Here is a 21,889-nt window from a genome sequence, read left to right as displayed (position 1 = left end):
ATAAGATGACAATCCGGGACGTGAATACCCGCCACTCATTACACACACATCGTGTCACACATCACCGTGCACCATCATCACACTGGGTTGTCGACACAACCACTGGATTTATTACACAGCAGCCGTCAGGCCATAAAGATAACTAGCAATGTCTGACCGCTCACCCTCTTTTGTATGATCTCTTCAGAGTCTTTTGCGGGCAGCACAAAGTGATGTGGTGGTCGGCACGGTCGCCTCTCAGCAAGGAGGTTGCAGGTTCCATTCCTAACCGCACGCAGCCTTATCTTGCGGCTTTTTCACTGGCTTTCTCCCACGCGGCGGAAAAAAAAACGTGCACATTGGGCTCAATGGCAACTTTGTGCGTGTGTGCGTGTGTTGGGTAACCAAGTTCTCTTTCCTTCTTCCACTTGGAAGAAGTTTTTCCGGAAACCCCTGCTTTAGTAATGTAAAGCCACGCTGCTCTTTTAGCCGCCGGCTGGAATCCACGCCAGAAATGAACGGCAACAGCAAAAAAAAAAGGAACACGCTCAGCTGCCTTTTAACAATGCTGCACACATTAAAAGTGAACTGTGAGCGATTTCGCGTGGCTCAAATGTGGGATGTGGTGCGACGCTGCTCTGCTTCCCCATGGCGAGGTTCGATTCAACCTTTACAATTTCTAGACATGAGTCACTGTTACTGTCACACTGATTGATGACCTGCTGGTATGACCAGCACCAGAACAACACCGTGATTCGTCTTAATGTCTACGTTAAATTGTATCGTGGATCAGATTGGTACATTTCAAAGCAAATACCGTTGGATGAGAAAAATGGAAAACAAAAATGTGTTGTCCTGCTCCGATGCAGTTTTCTTCCCTCCCCTGTTGTTCACAAGCAGAAGCAGAACTGAGTTTTTTTTGTTTGTTTGTTTGTTTGTTTGTTACAAAAACTGATATCAGGTCTTCTTTCATGTTAATAACTACGCTTACAACGTCTTTCTCAAAGTAACTTCAACCCAAAACCAACATGCAACAGGAAAAAAAAATCATAGTAAAAGTGAAACTGTCAAACATGCTTCAAGTAATTGCAACATTTTAATTAAAAAGGAGGGAGCTGGCTCAATGCAAACTTGGAATCTGTGGATTTGCTTTCTATCTCAAGCGTCATGCTAATTTGAAGCGTCTCCTCGTCAGGATAACGGTTTCAATAAACATAATTAGATTTTTAAAAGCTTACTTTATAAGCAAGATCACGTGAAAAAGGTGGCTTTTGCAGACATTTGAGAAACAATCTTTACATTTCTGAAGTCTACGTGACGTAACGATGTTACAATGTGAGCAGAGCTCTGTGAGAGGAGATGCGAAGATAATGGAAGGAAATGGCACGCGCTCGGTCCGCCGCTTTGATTTGATATCTGTAAGCCAAAACAGCCCCTGTGACGGCTGTTGAACAGAAAACAAACAATCTGACACTAAAGACCTCTATCTCAAACTAAACCCCACCCCCTTAGAAAAAAAAAAAAAAAAAAAAGGGGGTTTGGCCAAAAGTGTCCGCAGACTTTAAAGACAGGTGATGTCCAGGCGGAGCATCATGCAGGTGGCCGTTCACACGCTCGGCTCTGTTCCATCCAGTGCCTTTAAGGATTCTACTGCAGCGACACCCGCAGACAGGGGCTCACCTACACCCCACAGGGTGAGACTTTTACCCCCTCTTTTTTTTTTTTTTTACGCTTTCTTGTTTTACTGTCACGCCACTGTGCGCTGAAGCCTGCTAAGTTATGATGCAGTTCCTGTTCTCTTCTTTCACTTCTGTGTTGTTGCACATGTGAACTTTGACGCTGTTTTCTCACAAAGAAAAACTTTTTGCCCTCACAGACGGCGGACGCTCAGAGCGCAGAAATGGAGATGGTGAGTTGACTGCTTTTATCGTTCTGCAGTTATTTTTTTTTTTTTTTTAAATTGTATTTACATTTGCTCCAGAATCAGAAAACAATTCCGCCGTCACAACAACCAATAGCCTCAGCGAGTCTTTTACCCACTCTGCTATGTCCAATATGTACATTGGCTGTGGGTAGAAGTTGTAGGAAAAGCAGCACGGCCACATTGGGCACAGTTAGACCAATGTTACCTGCGGCTGTCCGCGGAGCAAACACTTGCATAAATTTGCCAGTCAAACTAAAAACACGCGTGACCACGTCTGGCTCGCAACACATTTACATTGTCAGGTCACTTATTGTTCTAGTTGCTAATACATCTACGGCTGCCTGTGGACGTCATTATGGGTGTTTTTTTTTTTTTTTTGCTGCAACAAAAAGCCCTTTGCATCACCAAAGTATCTCTGAAAAAAAAGGACGTAATGGATGATGTGGTATAATGTGAACTGACGCCAAAGACAGGGTTGTAATCCTTAAATACGGTGTAATTAAATGTTATTCTATTATTTTCTGTCACTTCTTTTCTAGGTTTATCCCCAGATCCCACAGGGCAGCCGACAATAAAATATTATTTTTTCTAATTTCTGATGTGATCAGTTTTGTGCAAAATCGTTTCCGCTTTTTTTTAGAGCGTATGTCACCGAAAATAAAGTCTAAAGCTAAAAATGACCCCAAGCGTGATTAACCTGAGCTGCGGCTCCCAACGGACGCATATACAGCAGCATCGCGTACTCACACTGGTCCACCTGACTTCAGGTTTCCTGCTTCCGTGTGAGTCAGATGGCGCACATGACCCGGCTGAGTGCAGATCGGGGCTCCTGGAGCGGAGCGGCTCCCTCCTCCTGTGCCGAGGTGGACCTGGATGTGATCGAAGAGTACCTGCAGGAGCACTCGCTGGACGTCCAGCACGTGCACTCGCCGTCGACAACCCCCAACACAGTGGGCCAGCAAGCGCACGGGCATCCCTACCAGGGCACCAGGATCACAGGTTAGCCCGGTGGTGGGTGGTGGGTGGTGGGTGGTGGTAGCTGCTTCTGTACACCTTGTGTAATGACCCAACTTGACCGTGGTCTTGTTGCTGTGTGGCAACAGTGAACAGCTGGTCGGGGCAGCATCCGTATGAGTGGCACTGTGGCACTCACACACCGAGGGAGGAATATGAAGACCAAGGTGTCCCTCCTGCCTGGCCCAGTCAGCATCCGGACCAGTGGGTGAGTTCCGGCACACCTCAGCCTGTCATTCCAAGGCACCCTGAAAGCAACACCTTGTTGTTTTACTTATGCCTTAATATTGTATTTCCAAAAAGTAAATTTTCCAATTCGCTCACTTGTAACTGGGGGAACGGCTGTCCCTGCTATGACACAGCGCCACCAGCGGGCCTGGAGTTGTACTGTATAACTTTGGTCGCCTGCCAGGCACCCTCTCATGAGAACATGCTGTCCAGTCCCATGTTGGCTGTCTTCTTTTCTATGTATTTTTTTTTCTTTGCCGCAGTTCCCAAGATACGGGGACGCCACGCTAGCCAGATTCTTTTTCCTCTGCCTTCCTAAAAACATCTTGATGTGGGCGTTGCTTCGAAAGCAAGACTCATTTTTGGGAGAAAGCGTCACGCAAAGGAAACCAGTGATGTGTCTTGTACATAGACCAGCAGCCATCGGGGTTGTGCCATTTGCAAATCGATGAACTTAAAAATAAAATAATATAAGAATAAATAAACTGCATGGTTACATTAAGTTTTTGTTTTTTTTCAGTTCATCGTAAGGATTTTAAGATAAGGTTTTCAATCTCCTCAGGATCACATTGCATATACGTACGAGGCTCCTGCATACATAGACTCTGACTCCCAATCGAGCAGCTCCCAGTTCCAAGATTCCCCATCACCCTCCTCCGACAGAGGTAACAGGAAGGACCGGGACCCGCTACCCCTTGTCCCACTTTCAGGTACAAACACCAGAGTCAGCGTCAGCAATTGTTTCTCCAAACTTCTGTTTTTGTTTTTGTTTTTTCCCCCCATGCTCAATACAACAACAAAAAAATATACGTCATTGTCTCATTTACATCCCCTTTCTTCTTTGTAGGAAAGAGGAAGGAGCGGCTGTTCCAGTTCCTTTTCGAGATGCTCCAGACGCCAGCGATGCGGAGCTGCATATGGTGGGTGCAGTCGTCGAACGGCACCTTTCAGTTTTCCTCCCAGAACAAAGAGCGCCTGGCCCAGCTATGGGGCCGTCGCAAGGGAAACCGCAAGACCATGACCTACCAGAAGATGGCCCGAGCGCTCAGGAACTACTCCCGCACTGGCGAGATTAAAAAAGTCAAACGGAAGCTCACCTATAAATTTGATGAGAAGACACTGAGAGGCCTGCAAGGAGACTCTAAGGCCCAGTAGCGTGATGGTGGAGGGGGCGGAGGGGCGGATACAAAGAATGGGATGACCTTGGAAATCACTGCATTTATGTTCTGTCCCGTTGATTCTGACTATACGCTAAAAATGAATACTGAGTATTTGAAAAGCCAGAAAACACTGAATGAGAAACAGGAGAAAACGCAGATTTCAAAGATCTGGCTTTAAAAAAAAAAAAAAAAAAAAAAAGTATGTAAATCTAAGAGGTTATCAGGTTATATCTACTTTATAAGTAGAACTTTTATCATCTTGAAAGTGTGGAGGATTGTTTGATGACGGTAGTGCAGATATTCTGAAAAACACACAATTTTTGTTTTAGATGTAGATTTAAACAAATAATCTTATGTAATTATTGTTTGTTTTTTGGGTCTTTTGGGGGGGTGGGAGGGGGGGGGGGGTAAATTGAATAAATCTGAATGTCTTTCACAAATAAGGAAGAACAATCAACATGTCACCCTGTGTGTACAAAGCCAGTACTGCACAGTGCATATCAGCAAAGCAAACACAGATGTACTTATAAACCAAAGCAAACATACACGCACATGCACACGCACACACTCTCTCTCACACACACACACACACACACACACACACACACACACAGACATCTGTAAAATAATATGCAAAGTTAGGGCACGCAAAAAAAAAAACTGCCATTAAAATTATAAATTATACCCGTAACATCAGTGTACCCACACACACACACACACACACACACACACACACACACACACACACACACACACACAGAGTGTGTGAAGTTGCTAAACAATAGCGATGCTGTTTTCATCAAAAAATGGAGTCGTACACAAAAGGGTGAAACCCCCCCGCAAAATGAGTTCATGTTGATCTCGCGCAAAAATAAATAATTATTCACTCAAAGCGTCGTAAAGCCAAAGTACTTGTACTCACAGTACTGCATCTTGCTTACGTCATCCTTTAGAGGAAGGCACAGGTAATACAATTACGATCAAAATGATCTCATTCATTAATCATATTTAGTTTCACACCATTTCACTTCCTGAATCGCTTCAGGCAGACTGAAGGACATGTCAGAGAATTCACCACGGCCTCGGCCTCGGACATCCTGCTCTCCACTGCCCGACCGCACATTGCATCAAAAGAAGGGAAGCATTTTCACTGGCTGATGAAACACAGATGTCATCTCCACGGACCTCTTGGACAAAAACTCTGTAAAAAAAATGCTTCTCTCCCCATTTCGGAGCCAAGATCTGGCGGGAGGGAAGCACCAAAACCTGCCGCTACATTACTTTGACCTTATCGGGAGGCCTTTTTCGAAAAACCCACCCCTCCCCCAGCGATGGCCACCTGGGGCTGGGTGGCCTACACGGCCGTGGAGGTGCTGGTCGCCGTCGCCTGCTGCCTTGGCAACGCACTGGTGCTGAGCGCTGTGTGCGTCGGTGCATGGGACTCCCTGCGGGAGCCAACCTTCTGCTTCCTGGTGTCCTTGGCGGTGGCCGACTTCCTGGTCGGCGTGGCCGCTGTGCCCCTGGCGGTGCTGCTGGACGGATGGGTGAGCGTGAGCCCTCACCTCTGCCTGTTTTTGAGCTGCATCGTGCTGGTGCTGACCGAGGCCTCCGTGCTGTCCCTGCTGGCGATTGCCGTGGACAGATACTTACGGCTGCACATTCCACTCAGGTGAGGGTTTTTTTTTGTTTGTTTTTTTATTCGCACTCCCCAGTTTGAGGGTATCGTCACTGGACTATTACTAGTATAATTTTCGACAGTACAATATCTGATGCCTTTTGCTCTTCTCCACTAAAAAGCACTTTGAGACCATTTATTTCATGTGATGTGCTCCATAAATAAAATGTATTATTATTATCATTATTATTATTATTATTATTATCATTATTATTATTGTTGTGTGCACCCTCCGGCCTCCAGGTACAGAGCCGTGGCCACACAGAGGCACTCATGGACAGCTGTGTCCCTTTGCTGGATTGTCTCCTCTCTGCTGGGCTTCAGCCCTCTCCTCGGCTGGAACAACTTCCCTTTGGAACCATTGAATTCCACCGGCGCCTCGCCCTCGGCTCTTGGCTCTCGGCCCTGCACCTTCCTCTCGGTCGTCTCCCTCCCCTTCATGGTGTACTTCAACTTCCTGGGGTGCGTCATGACGCCCCTGCTGGTCATAACGCTCCTCTACGCGCGGGTCTTCTGGAGCTTGCAGGGCCGCCTGCGGGACAGCTGCCCCCAGGCTCAGGCCTCCCTGCTCAGGGAGAGGAGGCTGGCCTGCTCCCTATCTCTGGTGCTCATATTGTTTACCGGCTGTTGGATCCCTTTGCACTTGATGAACTGTCTGTTGCTGTTTGCTGGTCCCGACGCCGTCCCCCAGGGGGCAGTGTACACAGGTAGGCGAGCGAGGCTTCGTAGTTTGTTGGTTTTTTTTGGCTTTGCCCTTTTTGTGTCTGAGTGGTTGTATAAGCTTCATCTGTTTCACCCTGGCGCACAGGAACTACACAGTACCTGCCAGCCTTCAGGCACCGGAGAATCTCATGGTGTAAATCCGCTCTTTCAGGTATCCTTCTCTCTCATGCCAATTCAGCAATCAACCCGCTGGTCTACGCTTACCGCATCCCGAAGATTAAACAAGCCTGCGGCCAAATGTGGAGGCGGTGCTTGGTGCACGCGCGGAATGTGGACGGCCAAGTGCAGAGACCAAGAACAGAGAGCCGAACCAATCAGACCGAGACTTTTGGCTCACAATGAACAACAGAGGTATTTTTTTATTTTTATTTTATTTTTTTTAATAGATGTAATGTATCAGAGGATTATATGTACCGTATGTAAAAAAAAAAATAATAATAATTTGTCTGCTAGTAGTGTCGGCAGTGACTCGTATCTTCTTGACGAGATCGGAGGGGATTAAAAACTTTTCCTCAGCTCTTCTCAGAAAATAAAAACTCACGTGTGCCCACTAGAGGGTGCTGTGGTCTAACAAACTCAACGGCTGCCCCACACACGAATTACTTCACACTTTGAGAAATGCAGTTGTTGGCAGTGACACGTCAATTACAATAGACTGTTGGACACTGATCTGAGGCAAGAGTGACTTTATTAACTTTCAAAATGCATACGACAACAAAAAAATCTGCAACGTCAATAAATACATCATATCGCGGCGCATCATAGCTGAGTCTTCTTGTTCTCCTCGTCACAGAATAGAGGCGACACTTCTCGGATGTGGCGCTGGACGTTGTTGGGCGATGAGTGACCTCCTCAGGGAAGGCAATAGACTGTATAGTTATCACCTGAGCAGGGTGCAATCCCAGCCACCAAACTATACAACCTACTACCTCACCCTGACAGAGCCCGTGTCTTAGGAACTTGTTGCATGCTCGCAAAGTGAAACGTGCGGGCCTTCCTCAACTTGCTTTGCAGCACGTAAAGTTCACAGAGGGGGAACAAAAACAAGCAAGCAAACAAAAACAGACAGACAAAAAAAGCTTGTCACAGTGCATGATGTCCGCGATTGCTTTCGAGCATTTGTTTTGATTAGGCCGCGTGATTGCCCGTCTCGAGAGAACAATCGGCTGACTCAGCTGTCTCCTTGGGAAAGACAGTAGATTGTATAGTTAACTCAGAAAGAGGTCACACAACCCTACAACTATTCAATCTACTACCTCAGCCCCAAGGACAGCATCCACACGGCCTCGGCTCAACACGTCCGGGGCGGTAGCGCTCCTGCAACGGCAAAGAAAGAAGCCACTGAACAGAAGGTTGTCATCGTTTACTGTCGATGTGTTTACAGTACAACATACAACATGCGTTACAATTCATTTTCAACCGTGCAATTCCGTTGCAATTTTGACTCGCAAAAATTCAGGTGCAGCACAAAGCAGTTTACCGTTTTACCTGTGTTCTCTTGACATTGGTGCATAATAATAGTTACGAGTTAAGAGTTGGAAAAAAAAAACACACGAAGAAAAAAAAAAAAAAACATTTAGAACGTCCTTACAAAGGAAATCCCCTACGAGGTCTTGCGGGCACATTTTGAACTGCGAAGGTGTATTTTTCAGTTTAAAAAAAAAAACAACAACGTTTTTTAAAAAAAAAAAAATCTCAACCAGTCATCTACTTTGAAAGGAATCAAAGGCAAATAACGAGTGGCGGGCGGCAATTGAAAAGTGTGCGCACAAATGTCTAAAGAGCCCAACAAACAACTCACTGGCTTCCTGGCATGTGATCGCAAGAAGAAGGAGAGGAGGGGAAAGAGCCGCTCGCCTCCGTGCCAGGAATTCGTTTCCGTTTTTGCCAAAAAACTGAGCCCGTTCCAGCGGGCAATCCCTGTGTAGACTGGCTGCCGCTTCTTAGACGCTGGTACACACACAGATGTCTGCAAACATGGCTTCCGCCAGCTGCCTCTGATTGAACACGAGGCTGGGATTCTGCACCCCGAAACACAACAGGGAAGCACAAAATGGCGTTTGCGCATCGGCCATTTTAGGTCGGCTTGCAAAAAACGCCAAAGATCGACCTGCGAGGATTTCTTCTCCTCCTCCCAGAAAAGGGACTCCATTAGGGTAATGACGGAGCCGCTGATTGTTTAGGAATGATTGTGAGCCTCGTGCCAATGCCACTGGAATAAGAAAAAAGAAAAGAAGCAACACGGGCACGAGGCAGCACTCATAGAAAAAAAAAAATAATTTGGTTTCGGAAGGGAGCGTCTATCAAAACTTATTGGACAGCCGGGAGTTTTACAGAGCTTCCGACGTACTTCCGTACAGTTGGGCATTCTAGAGCAGCAAACAGGTGTTTTTGCTTTACTAAAACGTTGATCTCGCCGACTAAGAAAAAAAAAAGAAAAGTCTCCTCCTCGCTGAGGCTGGTGAGGGACTGAAGGGTTAATGAATGCCAGACTGAGTGCCCGACCTCGGGCTCAGGGAGGGCCGGACAGGGGAGGCCGAGGAGGGACACCAGCGGCATAAATTAGCATGCGACCGAGACGTGAGTCCACGTCGATTTCGAGTTAGCATGCAGCACGCACTGCTAGCCCGATTACGGAAGACCAGACAGGCGGGGGGGGTGAGCGTAGGGGTGGGGGGGGTGGGGCTGGCACGATGCCCGTCTCTGCCACCCTGCCAGTGACAGATCTGTGTGTCTAGTCGCGGGGAAATGTACCCCGACTGGAGGACAAGAGAAGCCACTCGGCCGCTCGGCCATGATGTAACACAGGGCCACCGGGGGAAATGGGTTACACTGATGAAGATCTAGCAGGACATCTGAGCGCCGCCGTGAATAAAGAGCAAAACATTTGAACAGTGGGTGCTTCCGAGATGGTGGGTTTTTTTGTTTGTTTGTTTGTTTGTTTGTTTTTTTGCCTTTCCTCCTGGCTTGGTGGCAGAAATTGGCATCTTGTTCCCTGAGGCTACCTGTTGTTTTTTTTACAACCCGGAGACCAGAGTTGGTCAGTCAATGACCGACTGGGACTGGGCACTTTGGGGCATGTATTGTTTGTTTTGGTTTTTTATTTTATTTTACTATGTCAATAGGTTCAATTAGAATGCCTCAAACACTATTCAGAGTTGTTTTTTTTTTTTTTTTTAAATGCACATTTAGCTCCTCTGCCTGTTGAGATGCTTCAGCAAGTGAAGTCACATTATTGGTCACATTAGTAGTCACATTATTTCTAATTGCACAATTCTGTTTTAGCTATTAAGAAAAAAAAAAAAAAAACCTTGTGAGGTTGCAGCACCGGGTGCCGCTGACTGTTTTAATTGTAAAAAGAAAAAAAAAATGTTTCAAAACTCACTGCTTCCAGGCTCATGTTCGTCTTGTCAGGCTTTCAAAGTGTGATGTGATTTATCACATTGTGAATCTTGTTAAGATTCTAAGCTCGGGGCAAATTTTCAAACATTCTCGAGAATAAATCTATCATAAATCTGTGGCGTTAATATTTTTGCTCCAAAGAGAGTGGAATTATGAGGAAAAAAATCCCTACAAAAGGCCAAAGAAATAGCAACAAACTTTCTCCTGCTTACGTGTGAAGTACAAACAGTTAAAGTCAAAATGACCGTCAGTTACGTATCTACGATGTTGGTTTCCACTCGTATATATATATTTTTTTTAAATTTACCCTCTAATAATAATAACTGAAAAACAAACACTTTGGTATCCCCAGTGAGAAATCCAGACCTACATGATGGTTCTGATGAATGGGGAACGATAAGCCTCAGTTCTCCCCCCCCCCCCCCGTGACTGTGAAAGGAATTGTCGTGTTTATTCTTCATCTGACACAAATGGCATAAACACAAGAATTAATCAGCAAAATCCCCAAGCACGCCGCCACACACACACACACACACACACACACACACACTGAAAAACGCGCCCGTTTCCAACAAATGTCCACTGAATCGGAGCAGGGATCCCCCCCCCCCACCACCCCTTGTTTCAGGTAGGAGAGTCATGGAAATACCTCTTGGGCTTCCTTGTCCCTCGGTCCCACAACACGGGTTGAATGCTTGGCAGACACAACGGACGGGGCACCAGACGATGGCCCAGGTTCTTGCGTACCATCCCCGACCCACCCACCGCCCTTCTCTCAGCTCTGTGCCAAGAATGGGCAGTGTCTGTGCGCCAGGCAGAATTTCAATGAGGGGAGAAGGAGGTGGTGGTGATGGGCGAGGAGGAGAAGAAGGGAGAAGGAGGTGAGGGGGGGCTGGTGAGGCTGGCACAAGAAGTATGCCGCACAATAAATGGCAGCGTGACGAATACCCCCATCATTAAAAAAAATAATAATAATTAAAAAAAAAATAAAATAAAAAGATAGATGTCCAGGCATCTGGGCTGATGCTCCTTATCTTTTCTACCTGTGTTTGCACCTGCCTGCTACTTTAAGAGACGCATGGTTCCCACGATGAAAACAGGTGACAAACAACTCGGGGGTCTTCCGGGTTAGGGTTAGGGTATCGGCACCGTGCCCACAGCGGGGTGAAAAAGCAAAGCAAAGCAGTCAAGGCTCGCGTTTGTATACGCGCACGTCAAAGGGGAATCAAGCGGCCTTTTCAACGCGTCTGGCCGGAGGACCCCGAACGCAGCACGGCTGCTTGTGTGGCACCGTGTGAGGCGCTTGGAGAAGCTAATTCTGTGTTCACCATTCTTTTTTTTTTCTTTTTTTTTTATTAAGAAACTAAAAAAAAAAAAAATGTCATTGGATCAAACTTTTTTCTTTTTTTTTCCACCACCGCTTCGGTTTCCGCGGGACAGAGGGAGGCGCCGGCGCACATGTGAACTTTGTGAACGCGAGGTGGTGCTGCGTGTTTGATTAAAAAAATAAAAAAAATAAAAAAAAAGGCTCGTATGACCCAGATAGGACGGTGAGTATCAAGGGAGCCATTGTGCCAACGATCACTGCTATCAACTGCGCCCTGCGCACGTGGAGTTGCAGTTGAAGGATTGTCACCCCAGGAAATAAAAGGCAGAATGGTAAACCCGGTTTATTTGAAATAGAATCAAATAAAAACTCAAATTTCTCACATCCACTGCCTGTCAATGCTGCAGACAGATAAGCAAACAAAACTATTTGTCAATCAGGGTTAGGGTTAGGGTTAGGGTTGGTCTGCCAGGAAGAAAATATGAGCTGAAGGTTGCCGTCCTCTATTCCCCACCCCCCCCCCAACCCCCCCACCTCTCCAGGTCTATACCTTTGCTAATGCGCTGATGAGATGTGTGGTTGCCATGGTTTCAAATGTGTCTGCTAGCTGCGATGCCCTGCCTGGCTGGCATGTTGCTTGACGCCCACATTCAGCCCAGGGAGGTGCGCATGGAGCAGGGCCACGTGCACGGCGCACAGGTGCGTATGTCACACACACACACACACACACACACGCACACACGCACAGGGCGAGTGTGCCCGCTCGGCACTGTGTGCAAAAAAAGGTGGCATGTGTCACAACGAAAACAGCTGCAGTTTCCTGCTCGAGAGGAGAGAGACTTCCTGTTGACTCTCTGCAAAATGCGGCCGGTCAGCCAAGATATCAACCAATCAGCGGCGATAGAGGCCGAATGCAGGAAGCTGGGGCTGACTCACAAGCATTATGAGGCAACACGATAAGTTCATATGAGGATAAGCAAGGGGCGGGGAGAGAGAGAGGCTCTCCCACTCCTACCTCTCTCTCTCTCTCTCTCTCTCTCTGCCCCTCTTTCTGTCTGTCTCTCTAACCCTTGTTCCCCTGTTTTTCTGCCGCTTCTTCTTTTTTTCCTCTCGCCCCCTTCTCGCAGTGATGTTGATGAAAAGAACACTCCCCGTCCTTTAGTTTTTTTGCCGCCGGAGACGAGCATTCTTTTAAAATGAATACCCAAATTCGATTAAAAGTGGCATACCGCTGGTATCCTGTAAGGATTTGACCATATTCTAACACGTGGCACGGAGGCGCCATCTTAAACAACCGCTACTTCGATATTGTACAAATGATCTGCAGTTGCGTTGTTTTTTTTTTGTTTTTTTTGTTTTAAACCACAATTGCAACACATTCTTTTTTTTAAATCTGTTATCCAATAATAATGAAATGCCCCTTGAATGCAAATTGAATGCTACAAAAAAAAAAAAAAAAGCATCTAATTCGGACGTGTTGTGGGGTTTTTTTTTCTACCTTTGTTTAATAATGCAACTGTTTTTTGGTCTGAGACGTCAAGTTCGTACTGAGAACGCTGTCGCTCTCTAACCGCCGTTCTCAAAAATACAAGGAGTTCGTAAAAGCATTTTCTAATCGAAAGATTCAAAAAAAAGTTCAGAGAAAATTGAAGTTTAGCTGCGGGTTTTTTATTTTTTTCTCTTCCGCACAACGGCCATCGGTGCACAGTGTCGCCTGCCAGTCTAAAAACTCACAAAGTCATGTCTCTCGATCTCATGGAAGATTAAAAAAAAAAAAAAAAAAAGAAAAAACAACCACTCAAAGTCAGTTCCTGTCACAGGACCACGGCGCAGCTTCGTTTCACCAGAAAAAGTGTAACCACAGGAAGAAGGGGGTGAGGCGCGGAGCGAATGCTCACCCCTCGTATTAGCTAGCATGGTGGCTCGACTGGATTTAGTGGCGGGGGAGGGGGGGTGGGGGGGGACAAACAAAAAACAACGACAACAAACGACGAGGGTCTCGCTCATCCTCGGCTGTGATTATTTCAACACCGGTCGGCCGCTGCGTTGGCTCTGAGCGCTGCAACGCTGCTTCTGCCTCCGTGAGCTGGAGGAGGAACCGAGAGGGCCTGGCCTTCCTCTGCTAGTCAACCACCAGACACCTGTTCGACACACAGAGCCGCAGCCTCGGCCCTCGGAGCAACGAGCATGAGCAAAGCGAAGGACCCGAGCTACACGCACGCGAAAGCGAGACGTCGCCGAGTGGCCTTTGCCCGCTTTCACGCGAAAAACATAACAAACACACAGAAAAAGTTTCGACTCTTATGTCCAATGAACCAAAATGGCGGCAGGAGGAGTGCAAGCGTGGCAGCCGACCGACCGACGACGATCGGCACATTCGCGAGACAGGAGGGGAAGGCCGCAACCAAGCAGCAGCAGCAGCAGCAGCAGCAGCAGCAGCAGAGATCGGCGGAGGACAAAGATCACAGGGCACAACGGCACATCGATGCAGGCGGGAAGACATGTCACAAGATTGGAGGGAGGAAAAAAAAAGGGGGGGTGGTGGGGGTGGGGGGGGAGAGAGAAATACCTGAAGGCTGTAAGGTTGAGCGGCGGGGCTGCTGCCGGAGGAGTGGAGCAGAAGAGGGCCGTGATGGCGGGAAGAAGGGAAAAGAGAGGAGCCGAGCGAGCACACCCTCCCAGAGCTACACCCCCTTCCCACAATCCCCTCCTACTGGCGTGAGTGCGCTTGTCCGTGCACGGGGTGACAGAAGGACGTCTGCTCAGCGCGGCCCTGTCGGGACGCGCACGCGCACACGCGCAAAACACGGGAACGACACCAGCGAGCCAAAAGTATTAAACAAACTGTGGACAACGGGTGGGGGCAAGAAGAGGAATAAAACAAAAAAACGGACAAAGTCCTAGCAGAAAAAGTCCCGATGGAAGCTCGCCATAAGCTCGCCGCCGCTCGCAGTTTAAGGGCGGCGGGGGAGAAATGGACACGGGTTCGCAAAAAACATCAGGAAGCGTCGGGATTGAAAAGAACACACATGATCAATTTGCCAGCCTTTGGATTTGCCCTCTGCTCTGCGTGTTTGTGTGCGTGTGTGTGTGTGTGTGTGTGTGTGTGTGTGTGTGTGTGTGTGTGTGTGTGTGCGTGCGTTTGCCTCGGTCCGCCAGCCCACTTTGGCACCGCTGCCAAGAGGAGGGAAGGGGAGAAAAGGAGGAGGGGGGGGGTAAAGACACAGAAAGAGGAAGGGAGGGACATGCTGTGGCGAGAGACCGGGGTGGAGGGGTGACAGAGGCTGAGGCCGGCGGGGCGGGTTGGGGGGGGGGGGGGGGGGGGGGTGAAGGGAAGAAGAGTGAGACACCGAAAGACACGAGGAGGAGGAAAAAACGGAAGAGAGACTCAAAGTGTCGCGAGCAGCCGCGATAACACGGATCGGCGGGACATGGCGGCCGAGAGCAAGCACACACAGACGCACACACACACAGACACACACACACAGACACACACAGGGCCGCCGTTTTAATCTTCACGTCCCAAACACACACACACACACCTCACCTTGCGGCGTACTCACACGCTCGTCCTCCGGGCACGCTGCCCCGTCTCGCCGTCCGATCAAACTGGGAAGTGACGGCAGTGTGTTGCCACGTCTCCCCCCCCCACCCCCCCACCCCCCCCCAACCCGACATTGCCAAAAGAAAAAGGCGGATGGGGGGGGGGGTGTCCCAGGACAGTCACTTCCTTTCGCCCCCCCCTCCCTCCCCCTTTCTTGCCTTCCTTTTCATCGCATCTCCATTTGTCCTTCCATCTCCTCGTCTCGTCCCTCCGTCGGGGGAATCGTTTTTTTCTGCCCTCCTGGGTGGGAGGAGTTTGAGGGGAGTTAGCCAAATGAATCAATGAGCGAGGAGGGATGGGTATTTCGAGAGTGTGTCACCCCCGCCCCCTTCCCCTATCCCCCCCCACCCACCCCCGTCTGCCCCCCCGACCCCCGTTCACTTTCATTCCCTCCGGGGTGTCGCGTCAGCGGAACGGACGAAGGCCGACCCAGATCTGGTTCATCCGCCGCCCCTGGGCGCCACCTCCATCGCAGGGGAAAAAATAGGAAACTCTTAAATCCATGCTTTGGGTAAAAATTTAAAAAAAAAACACAAAGAAAAAAAACCAAAAAAACGGCTGACCTTCTCTCTGCAGCCCGCCCGCCCGCCCGCCCGGCCGGGCCAATCGCCGGCGCCTGAGCGGGAATCCCGAGCCGCACCACCCAATCGGTGCTCGCGTCGCTGATGATGTCACTTTGAAAAAGAATCGCGGAGAGATACTTTTCGAAAAAAAAAAAAAACCCTCTTCTACTCTTCTCACTACAAAAAAGGAAGAAGGAAGCTCGCAAGGCAGGGGAGGGGGTTCAAAAATAAAAAAGGAAAAAGGATCGTGGTGAAAGAGTTAAATCCAGGTCGCCGCCGCCGCCGCCGCCACCGCTCCTCTGCTAAGCCAGTTATCAAGTCCGTAAAAATCAGAAATGCACACGCAGAGTTGTGGGAGCCGCTCTCCCACTTTGTTACACCACTCGGCACGGACACAAAACAGACCTCAGAAGTCCAGCTTCTCTGCTTCGGCTCCACAAGTCTTTTCTCAAGGATAGGACAATGGACAGGCACACATTCATACTGTACACACACACACACACACACACACACACACAGGCAGAGGCAGAGGCAGAGAGAGAGAGAGAGAGAGACACACATGCACATGTGGTGCATACAATCCGGTTCTTCCATGGAGGCTTGGATTGAGGCAGCAGGTCGGACGGCCCCTCAACCTGACGTCATGTCTCCTTTGTTGTTTATGCATTTATTTCTCTCCTCAGCTGAACTCTCTGAACCCAAAGTCTCTCTCCCCCCCCGCCGCCCCCGCCCCGCCCCCTCCTCCTCCTCGTCCTCCCCCACCTCCCCCTGCCCCTCCCCTTCCGTCCCGTCCTCCAGCCCCACTGTTACCCCCTGCCAACAAAGGCGGGCAAATACAGTATGGCTCCGGCGGAGGGGGGGAAGAAGAAGAAAAGAAACCAACCGAGGCGGAGGACCGAGGAGCGGGCCAGGGGAGGCGGTGGGAGAAACAAAAGAAAAAAGAAGAATCTGAAATGTTTATCTCACTTTTTCTTCCCCTCTTTCTCCTCTTCGATCGCGCTTCCCCACGTCTCTTCCTGCTCGGCTTGTAAAAGTTTCAGCTGCACGGCGGCGGGGGCCGGCCTCTTTTGGCAGACGTCCAACTCTTGACTCTGCTGTCCCCTCGCAAGAGAGAGAAGGAGGCGGGGGGGTGGGGGTGGAGGCAGGGGGAGGGGAGGGGAGGGGAGGACAAATATAGTCACAGCTAGACTGTACAGCACGGAAAGCAGATGTACTCTGAATGCAGTGCCCGCTGCTTTTATCCAGTGCACACACACACACACACACACACACGCAGAAGGGGGAAGTTTGGCGCATATTGAGAAAGGAGTAGACCATCTGACATTTGATCCCATGTTAAAGATATACTCAATATTGCAATAGACAGTGACTCAGGGTGTGAGCGGGCTCTCCCCCAGACACGTTGCATTAGTCTGCTTCAAATGGAGTGTGAAGGTTGAATCTGATAAGTGCTGTGTTTTTGTGCTCACACACCCAGTTCAAGCAAGGACACGCGCTCGTTGTTATTGGGCAGCTCAGCTGTTTGTGTGTGCACAGCGATTTACACAGGAGCCCTTAAAACACCAAATATTTGCATGACTTGGAACATAAAGCGGAGCAGTCCTTGACTTCGCCGAGTTGATGTGCACACGCTCACATGAGAACATGCTACATATGTCCCTGTTCCCCCTGATTCACTTCTACTGTATGTCGACTGTGGAAGCTGAAGGTATTTGTACTCATTTGAATGCGACATACTTCCTGGAAGCGAGGACAAATGAGCACACATTCTGTCTTCTTTTTAGCCCACACACACACACACACACACACACACACACACACACACAAATACTGTATTTGAATTATTAATAATTCAAAATGCTATGCTTCAGAACACACAAGGAACACAAGCCTTTGGCTTATAAAACAGACACATGCAACAGCATACAGCATATAAGAATCTCATGAACTTTTCTCTAGATTAGCATGATGTTCAGCTAGCTAAAGGCTGGCCTGTTAAGTAAAACGCAAAATCATTCTAAAATGAGTTGTTATGTTCGTTGTGAAGTTCTAAGGCTAAATAATAAAACATAAACTTCTTTGTTTGAGAAGAACAAATCCAATACTCACCTAAGAGCGACGCTTTATTCGATGCTAACAACATTCTGTTGTGAGATTTGTATTTGTGCATGTAAAAATGTGTCCCCCAAGGTGTTAAAAAAAAAATAATAAAGAATTTAGGGATACATTGCTGCAAATTCTGTTGGAATATGAGTCACAAAGGTAAAATAAAGAAAATACTAGAGCGGAGTATTATTTTGGGTGTGCTACGTTTTGCGCACGTCAGAAGAAAGGTTTAGCTCTGCTCTGCCACCTCACATCAGATAATATTAATGAAATAAATGTAATGTCATTTGTCAATTATAACGACAAAAATATGACACTGTGGTTTTAAAGTTGTTGTCAGGGTTGTTTCTTCAGGATTGTCACTTTTCAAGAAACCATGACAACAAAATTCAAATCTTCATTATTCATCAGAGATTTAACGGTATGGTACTGTGGTGGATAAGAAGTAGGCCACTTTAAATAAGAAATACATTCAAGTTTGACTTCATCGCTGACAAACTCTTGTAGTGACATGCCTTATACTACTGTCACTGAAACGTTTCGGTTCAAAAGGATTAAATGCTCCATCTAGTGGCAAACGTGTACAAACCAGCGAAGACATTTTGTGAGTTGAAGAAGGTGGAATCACATTGATCGCATCTTTCCTTCTGGTTGCCCGATCTGTATACATCGGTTGTCAATAGAAAGGCAGTGACCAAATGATGTATATTTTGTAGCATGTGGTATGTGGTAGGATTCCAAGAAGTGAAACTTTAAAATTGTGAGTTATATTTACAGAGAGATATGTCGTATGGTGTAATGCACCACAAACTAAGTGCGCATGAGTTTTGTGGACATTTTTGTGGCAAAATCTGACTATCGGTAGACAACAGTACTATCGAGTTAGAGAAAGAAAAATACAATGAAAATGTTGGTTTGGGTTGAAGGAAGCGCACTCTACATGATTTATTTTGAAGCATATGTAAGCGGTCCTAACAGTTCCATTGTTTCAGTAGGAAATGTCCCAAAGGGTTAAAGAAGTGTATTCAGCCAGCCACTGGCTGAATACATATACATATAAATATGTATATATATATATATATATATATATATATATATATATATATATATATATATATATATATATATATATATATATATACATATATATATATATATATATATATATATACCTCATATATATATCAAGTAAAAGTTGTTTCATTTTGGCAATTTAACATAAAAGATGAAACCAACTAATTTCATTGAGTCATTCCACGCAAAGTGACATCTCAAGCAATTCCTTGTTGTAACTTTGCTGTTTAAGATATTCAGCTTATCAAACCCACAAACCAATTTTCTGAGTTTTTGAATTTGAGTTTTTTTTTTTCTTAAGCTGCAAGACCTGATCAGCAAAATGCAAAGAAATAAAAACTTGAAATATATTGATTTGCATATTATTCCTTTATATAATATGTCAAATTCACCTTTTAAGTTGAATTGCAGAAATACAGCAACCTTTTCAGGATATTCTAATTTTCTGGGTAGTACCTGTATATATATATATATACAATCGAGGGAAATAAAATGAACTACAAGAACCAGAGAGGAAATAGATAATTAATGGGTAGGTTATGTACAGGTAGAAGTCTCTCAAGCAACAACAAAAAAAAAAAAAAACACCTTAAAGTTACTGTTAACAGATTTACAACCTGTCACAGAACCGTAACAACAAAGCAGAGCATCTAAGAAGCTTTTGCTGTTGTAAATGTTAACTTTCAATGATTCGCTGCTATTTTTCCTGAAGTTGTCATCATACGCTTCCGAGTATATTTCGCCCTCCAGTGGACATATTTTGGAACAGCGTCATCCCAACCAAGATAACGTCTTTTACTGTTTCCATCCACTCTTTGTACTATTATTGTCATGTCAAAATCTTCTTTTAAACCAATCGGAGCGTCCAGGAATATGTAAGTGGAAGCAGATGGGATGAGCAATTTGGAACTTTTATGGGGTTCATAAAAATAAATGTTCGTCATAAAACCACAGTGAGCCTTGTTGATGTTTTCCAAGTATGTGACTTGTTGCCCTGCAGGTTTCCTGATTTGATGTCAGCCTTTAATCTGCACCATTTAACCAGAGCTTATCATCAGTAGTTCAGGGCCATGTTTAGAGTAAGAGGATTTAAGTCTCTTTGTCAGTCTTGTGACAATTTGATCCAAGGCCATTTCATCTCCTTTTCAATGGAAACACTGTTAACATGTCAGCTGCATAATCAGGGTCTTTTCCTCGCATACTGTAGGTGATGTTAATCATTAGCGAAAGCCTGGCCTGCCTTAGACTAATGGCAAAAAATGTCTGCCGAATGAGCCCTTCGTAAATCTCCCTCACTCAGTGAGGGTGAGGGTGTGCATGCTTCTCCAACCGTTCTCCAATTCCTGCGTCATAAACACATTTAGCAGACTCCTTTATTAAGAGCCAAATATGTTCTGGGTCACTTTTGCTCTGCTGTCAACCTCCTTGAGAGATTTTGTGTGCTACAGCTTTATAAACAAAAGTCTTCCGGCCTCCTGTTTTCCTGTGTGGTTTTAAGGCTGTATGTAAATGTTGTGAAAAATTAAAGTCAAGGAGTCGTGTGGTTAAGGTGCACTTTTGATGTCTGAGACGACGGTATACGTGATGTAAAAGGTCACATTTTTATTGGCTGAACGGGAGTCCAGCAATTTCTGTTCAAAATTAAATGTATTTATGAGTTGCATAGCACCAAGTGTACGTCATGCCCTTTTAGAGTCTTGACCAAATGATGGGGTCAAGACTCACAGGCTTGTCCACCATGAAGTTGACAATGACTCGTGATTCATTTCATGGTGAAAGAGTTCATAAAATTATCGGAGGAGAATAATTAGCATGGTTCTTTGGGAATTCCTCTTGAAGGAAGGCATTTATATGTGATCGTTATGATCAGGAAAATGTTGCTAGGGTGTGTTTGGAGACAGAGTTTCTCCCCCCCCCCCACGTAATAAAATAAATAAATAGATAGTTAATCATACCCAAAGGCATACCTTGTCTGGTGTGAATTAGGTCATTTGTTGTTGTTGTTGTTGTTGTTGCTTTTGCTTTTATCACTTTAACTTAACCATCCATCCATCCATTTTCCATACCCGCTTAGTCCCGAGCTCAGGGTCACGGGGGTCTGCTGGAGCCTCTCCCAGCTGTCTTAGGGCGAAGGCAGGGGGACACCCTGGACAAGTCGCCAGTTCATCGCAGGGCACTTTAACTTAACGGTTTTGAAAAATGTGATCACTTTATTTCATATTTCTATCAATTTAAACAAAATGACTATTTGAATCAAAACATGTTCTTGCACTACAGTCGGACTAAAGACATGGAAATGCAAGGAAATAATAAAGGTCTCATGTGTGGGCCTTGTTGTGTAAAACCCATTCTGTTAACCTTTGTCATGCAAGCATAATATACAGTATCTGTGAAAGGCCAAATGTGTAGTATTAAACTGATTTACTGGCATGAAACTGAATACAATTTAATTTAAATAAGATGAAATATCAAGGTGTTACAGCAATACTGAACTGAAAAAACAAAACAAAAAAAACAAACACATCTTCAGTAGCCCAGAACCAGCAGAGATGATCTGCCTGAGTTTTGTGGTTTTTACCTTGACATCACAGGAGTGTATAAGAAACGCATAAAAACAAGTGGGATGTGAGAAAACATAATACTAATAATACTAATATTTTTTTTTATTTTATTTTTTTTATTTTAAATAATGTATTGTGCGTGTTCGTCCACCGCTGCCAGGGACACATCAGCAGTTGAGTGTGCAGTCTACATTAGGAATTTCTAGACCGTAGCTTTTCTGTCTAAAGGCATCTGCTTTCTGAAGTATCATAATGATAAAGAGAACAATGTCGTGTTTCCTGAATCTTCCCTTCATTTTTTTTCCCCCCCGTACGCACGTACGCGCGCGCGCGCGCGCGCGCGCGCACACACACACACACACACACACACACACACACACACACACACACACACACGAAAGAAGTCCAAAAAGTCGTGGGAGGAGTTTTGCGTTGGGAACCACAAAAGTTTTGCGTGTGCGCGTGTTGCCCGACGCCACGCCTCTGTTGCGTTTTCCTCCGCGCGTTGACTTCATTCTCAACTCATACTTGGCATTCCGCCTTTTTCTG

At 46.4% G+C, this 21,889-nt stretch overlaps 2 protein-coding genes and 1 long non-coding RNA gene across 4 annotated transcripts; 2 read left to right on the top strand and 1 right to left on the bottom strand.

Moving 5' to 3' along the window:
- Positions 1-1,539: 1,539 nt before the first annotated feature.
- On the top strand, positions 1,540-4,686 carry LOC142885819 (uncharacterized). 2 transcript variants are annotated; one of them, XM_076022550.1, is made up of 6 exons: positions 1,540-1,673; positions 1,856-1,888; positions 2,695-2,902; positions 3,007-3,125; positions 3,708-3,855; positions 3,993-4,686. In XM_076022550.1, the coding sequence occupies exons 1-6, from the start codon at positions 1,554-1,556 to the stop codon at positions 4,298-4,300; spliced, it is 936 nt and encodes a 311-aa protein (XP_075878665.1). In that variant the 5' UTR covers positions 1,540-1,553; the 3' UTR covers positions 4,301-4,686. The 2 variants fall into 2 exon arrangements, with proteins under 2 accessions (XP_075878665.1, XP_075878664.1); XM_076022549.1 differs by having other exon boundaries at positions 2,671-2,902.
- A 57-nt stretch (positions 4,687-4,743) lies between these two features.
- LOC142885817 (adenosine receptor A3) lies at positions 4,744-7,228 on the top strand. Its single transcript, XM_076022548.1, has 3 exons — positions 4,744-5,974; positions 6,224-6,687; positions 6,855-7,228. The coding sequence occupies exons 1-3, from the start codon at positions 5,637-5,639 to the stop codon at positions 7,043-7,045; spliced, it is 993 nt and encodes a 330-aa protein (XP_075878663.1). The 5' UTR covers positions 4,744-5,636; the 3' UTR covers positions 7,046-7,228.
- Positions 7,229-7,374: 146 nt separating this feature from the next.
- On the bottom strand, positions 7,375-14,968 carry LOC142885818 (uncharacterized). Its single transcript, XR_012926336.1, has 2 exons — positions 14,002-14,968; positions 7,375-10,908 (listed from the first exon to the last, which is right to left on the bottom strand). It is a non-coding gene; the product is annotated as an uncharacterized LOC142885818 (long non-coding RNA).
- Positions 14,969-21,889: the final 6,921 nt, after the last annotated feature.

This window comes from Nelusetta ayraudi, unplaced genomic scaffold (assembly GCF_046127955.1).
Source record: "Nelusetta ayraudi isolate G7.1 ecotype Tasmania unplaced genomic scaffold, CSIRO-AGI_Nayr_v1 ptg000012l, whole genome shotgun sequence".
Taxonomy (NCBI): domain Eukaryota; kingdom Metazoa; phylum Chordata; class Actinopteri; order Tetraodontiformes; family Monacanthidae; genus Nelusetta; species Nelusetta ayraudi.
This window is presented reverse-complemented; position numbering and strand designations above follow the sequence as displayed.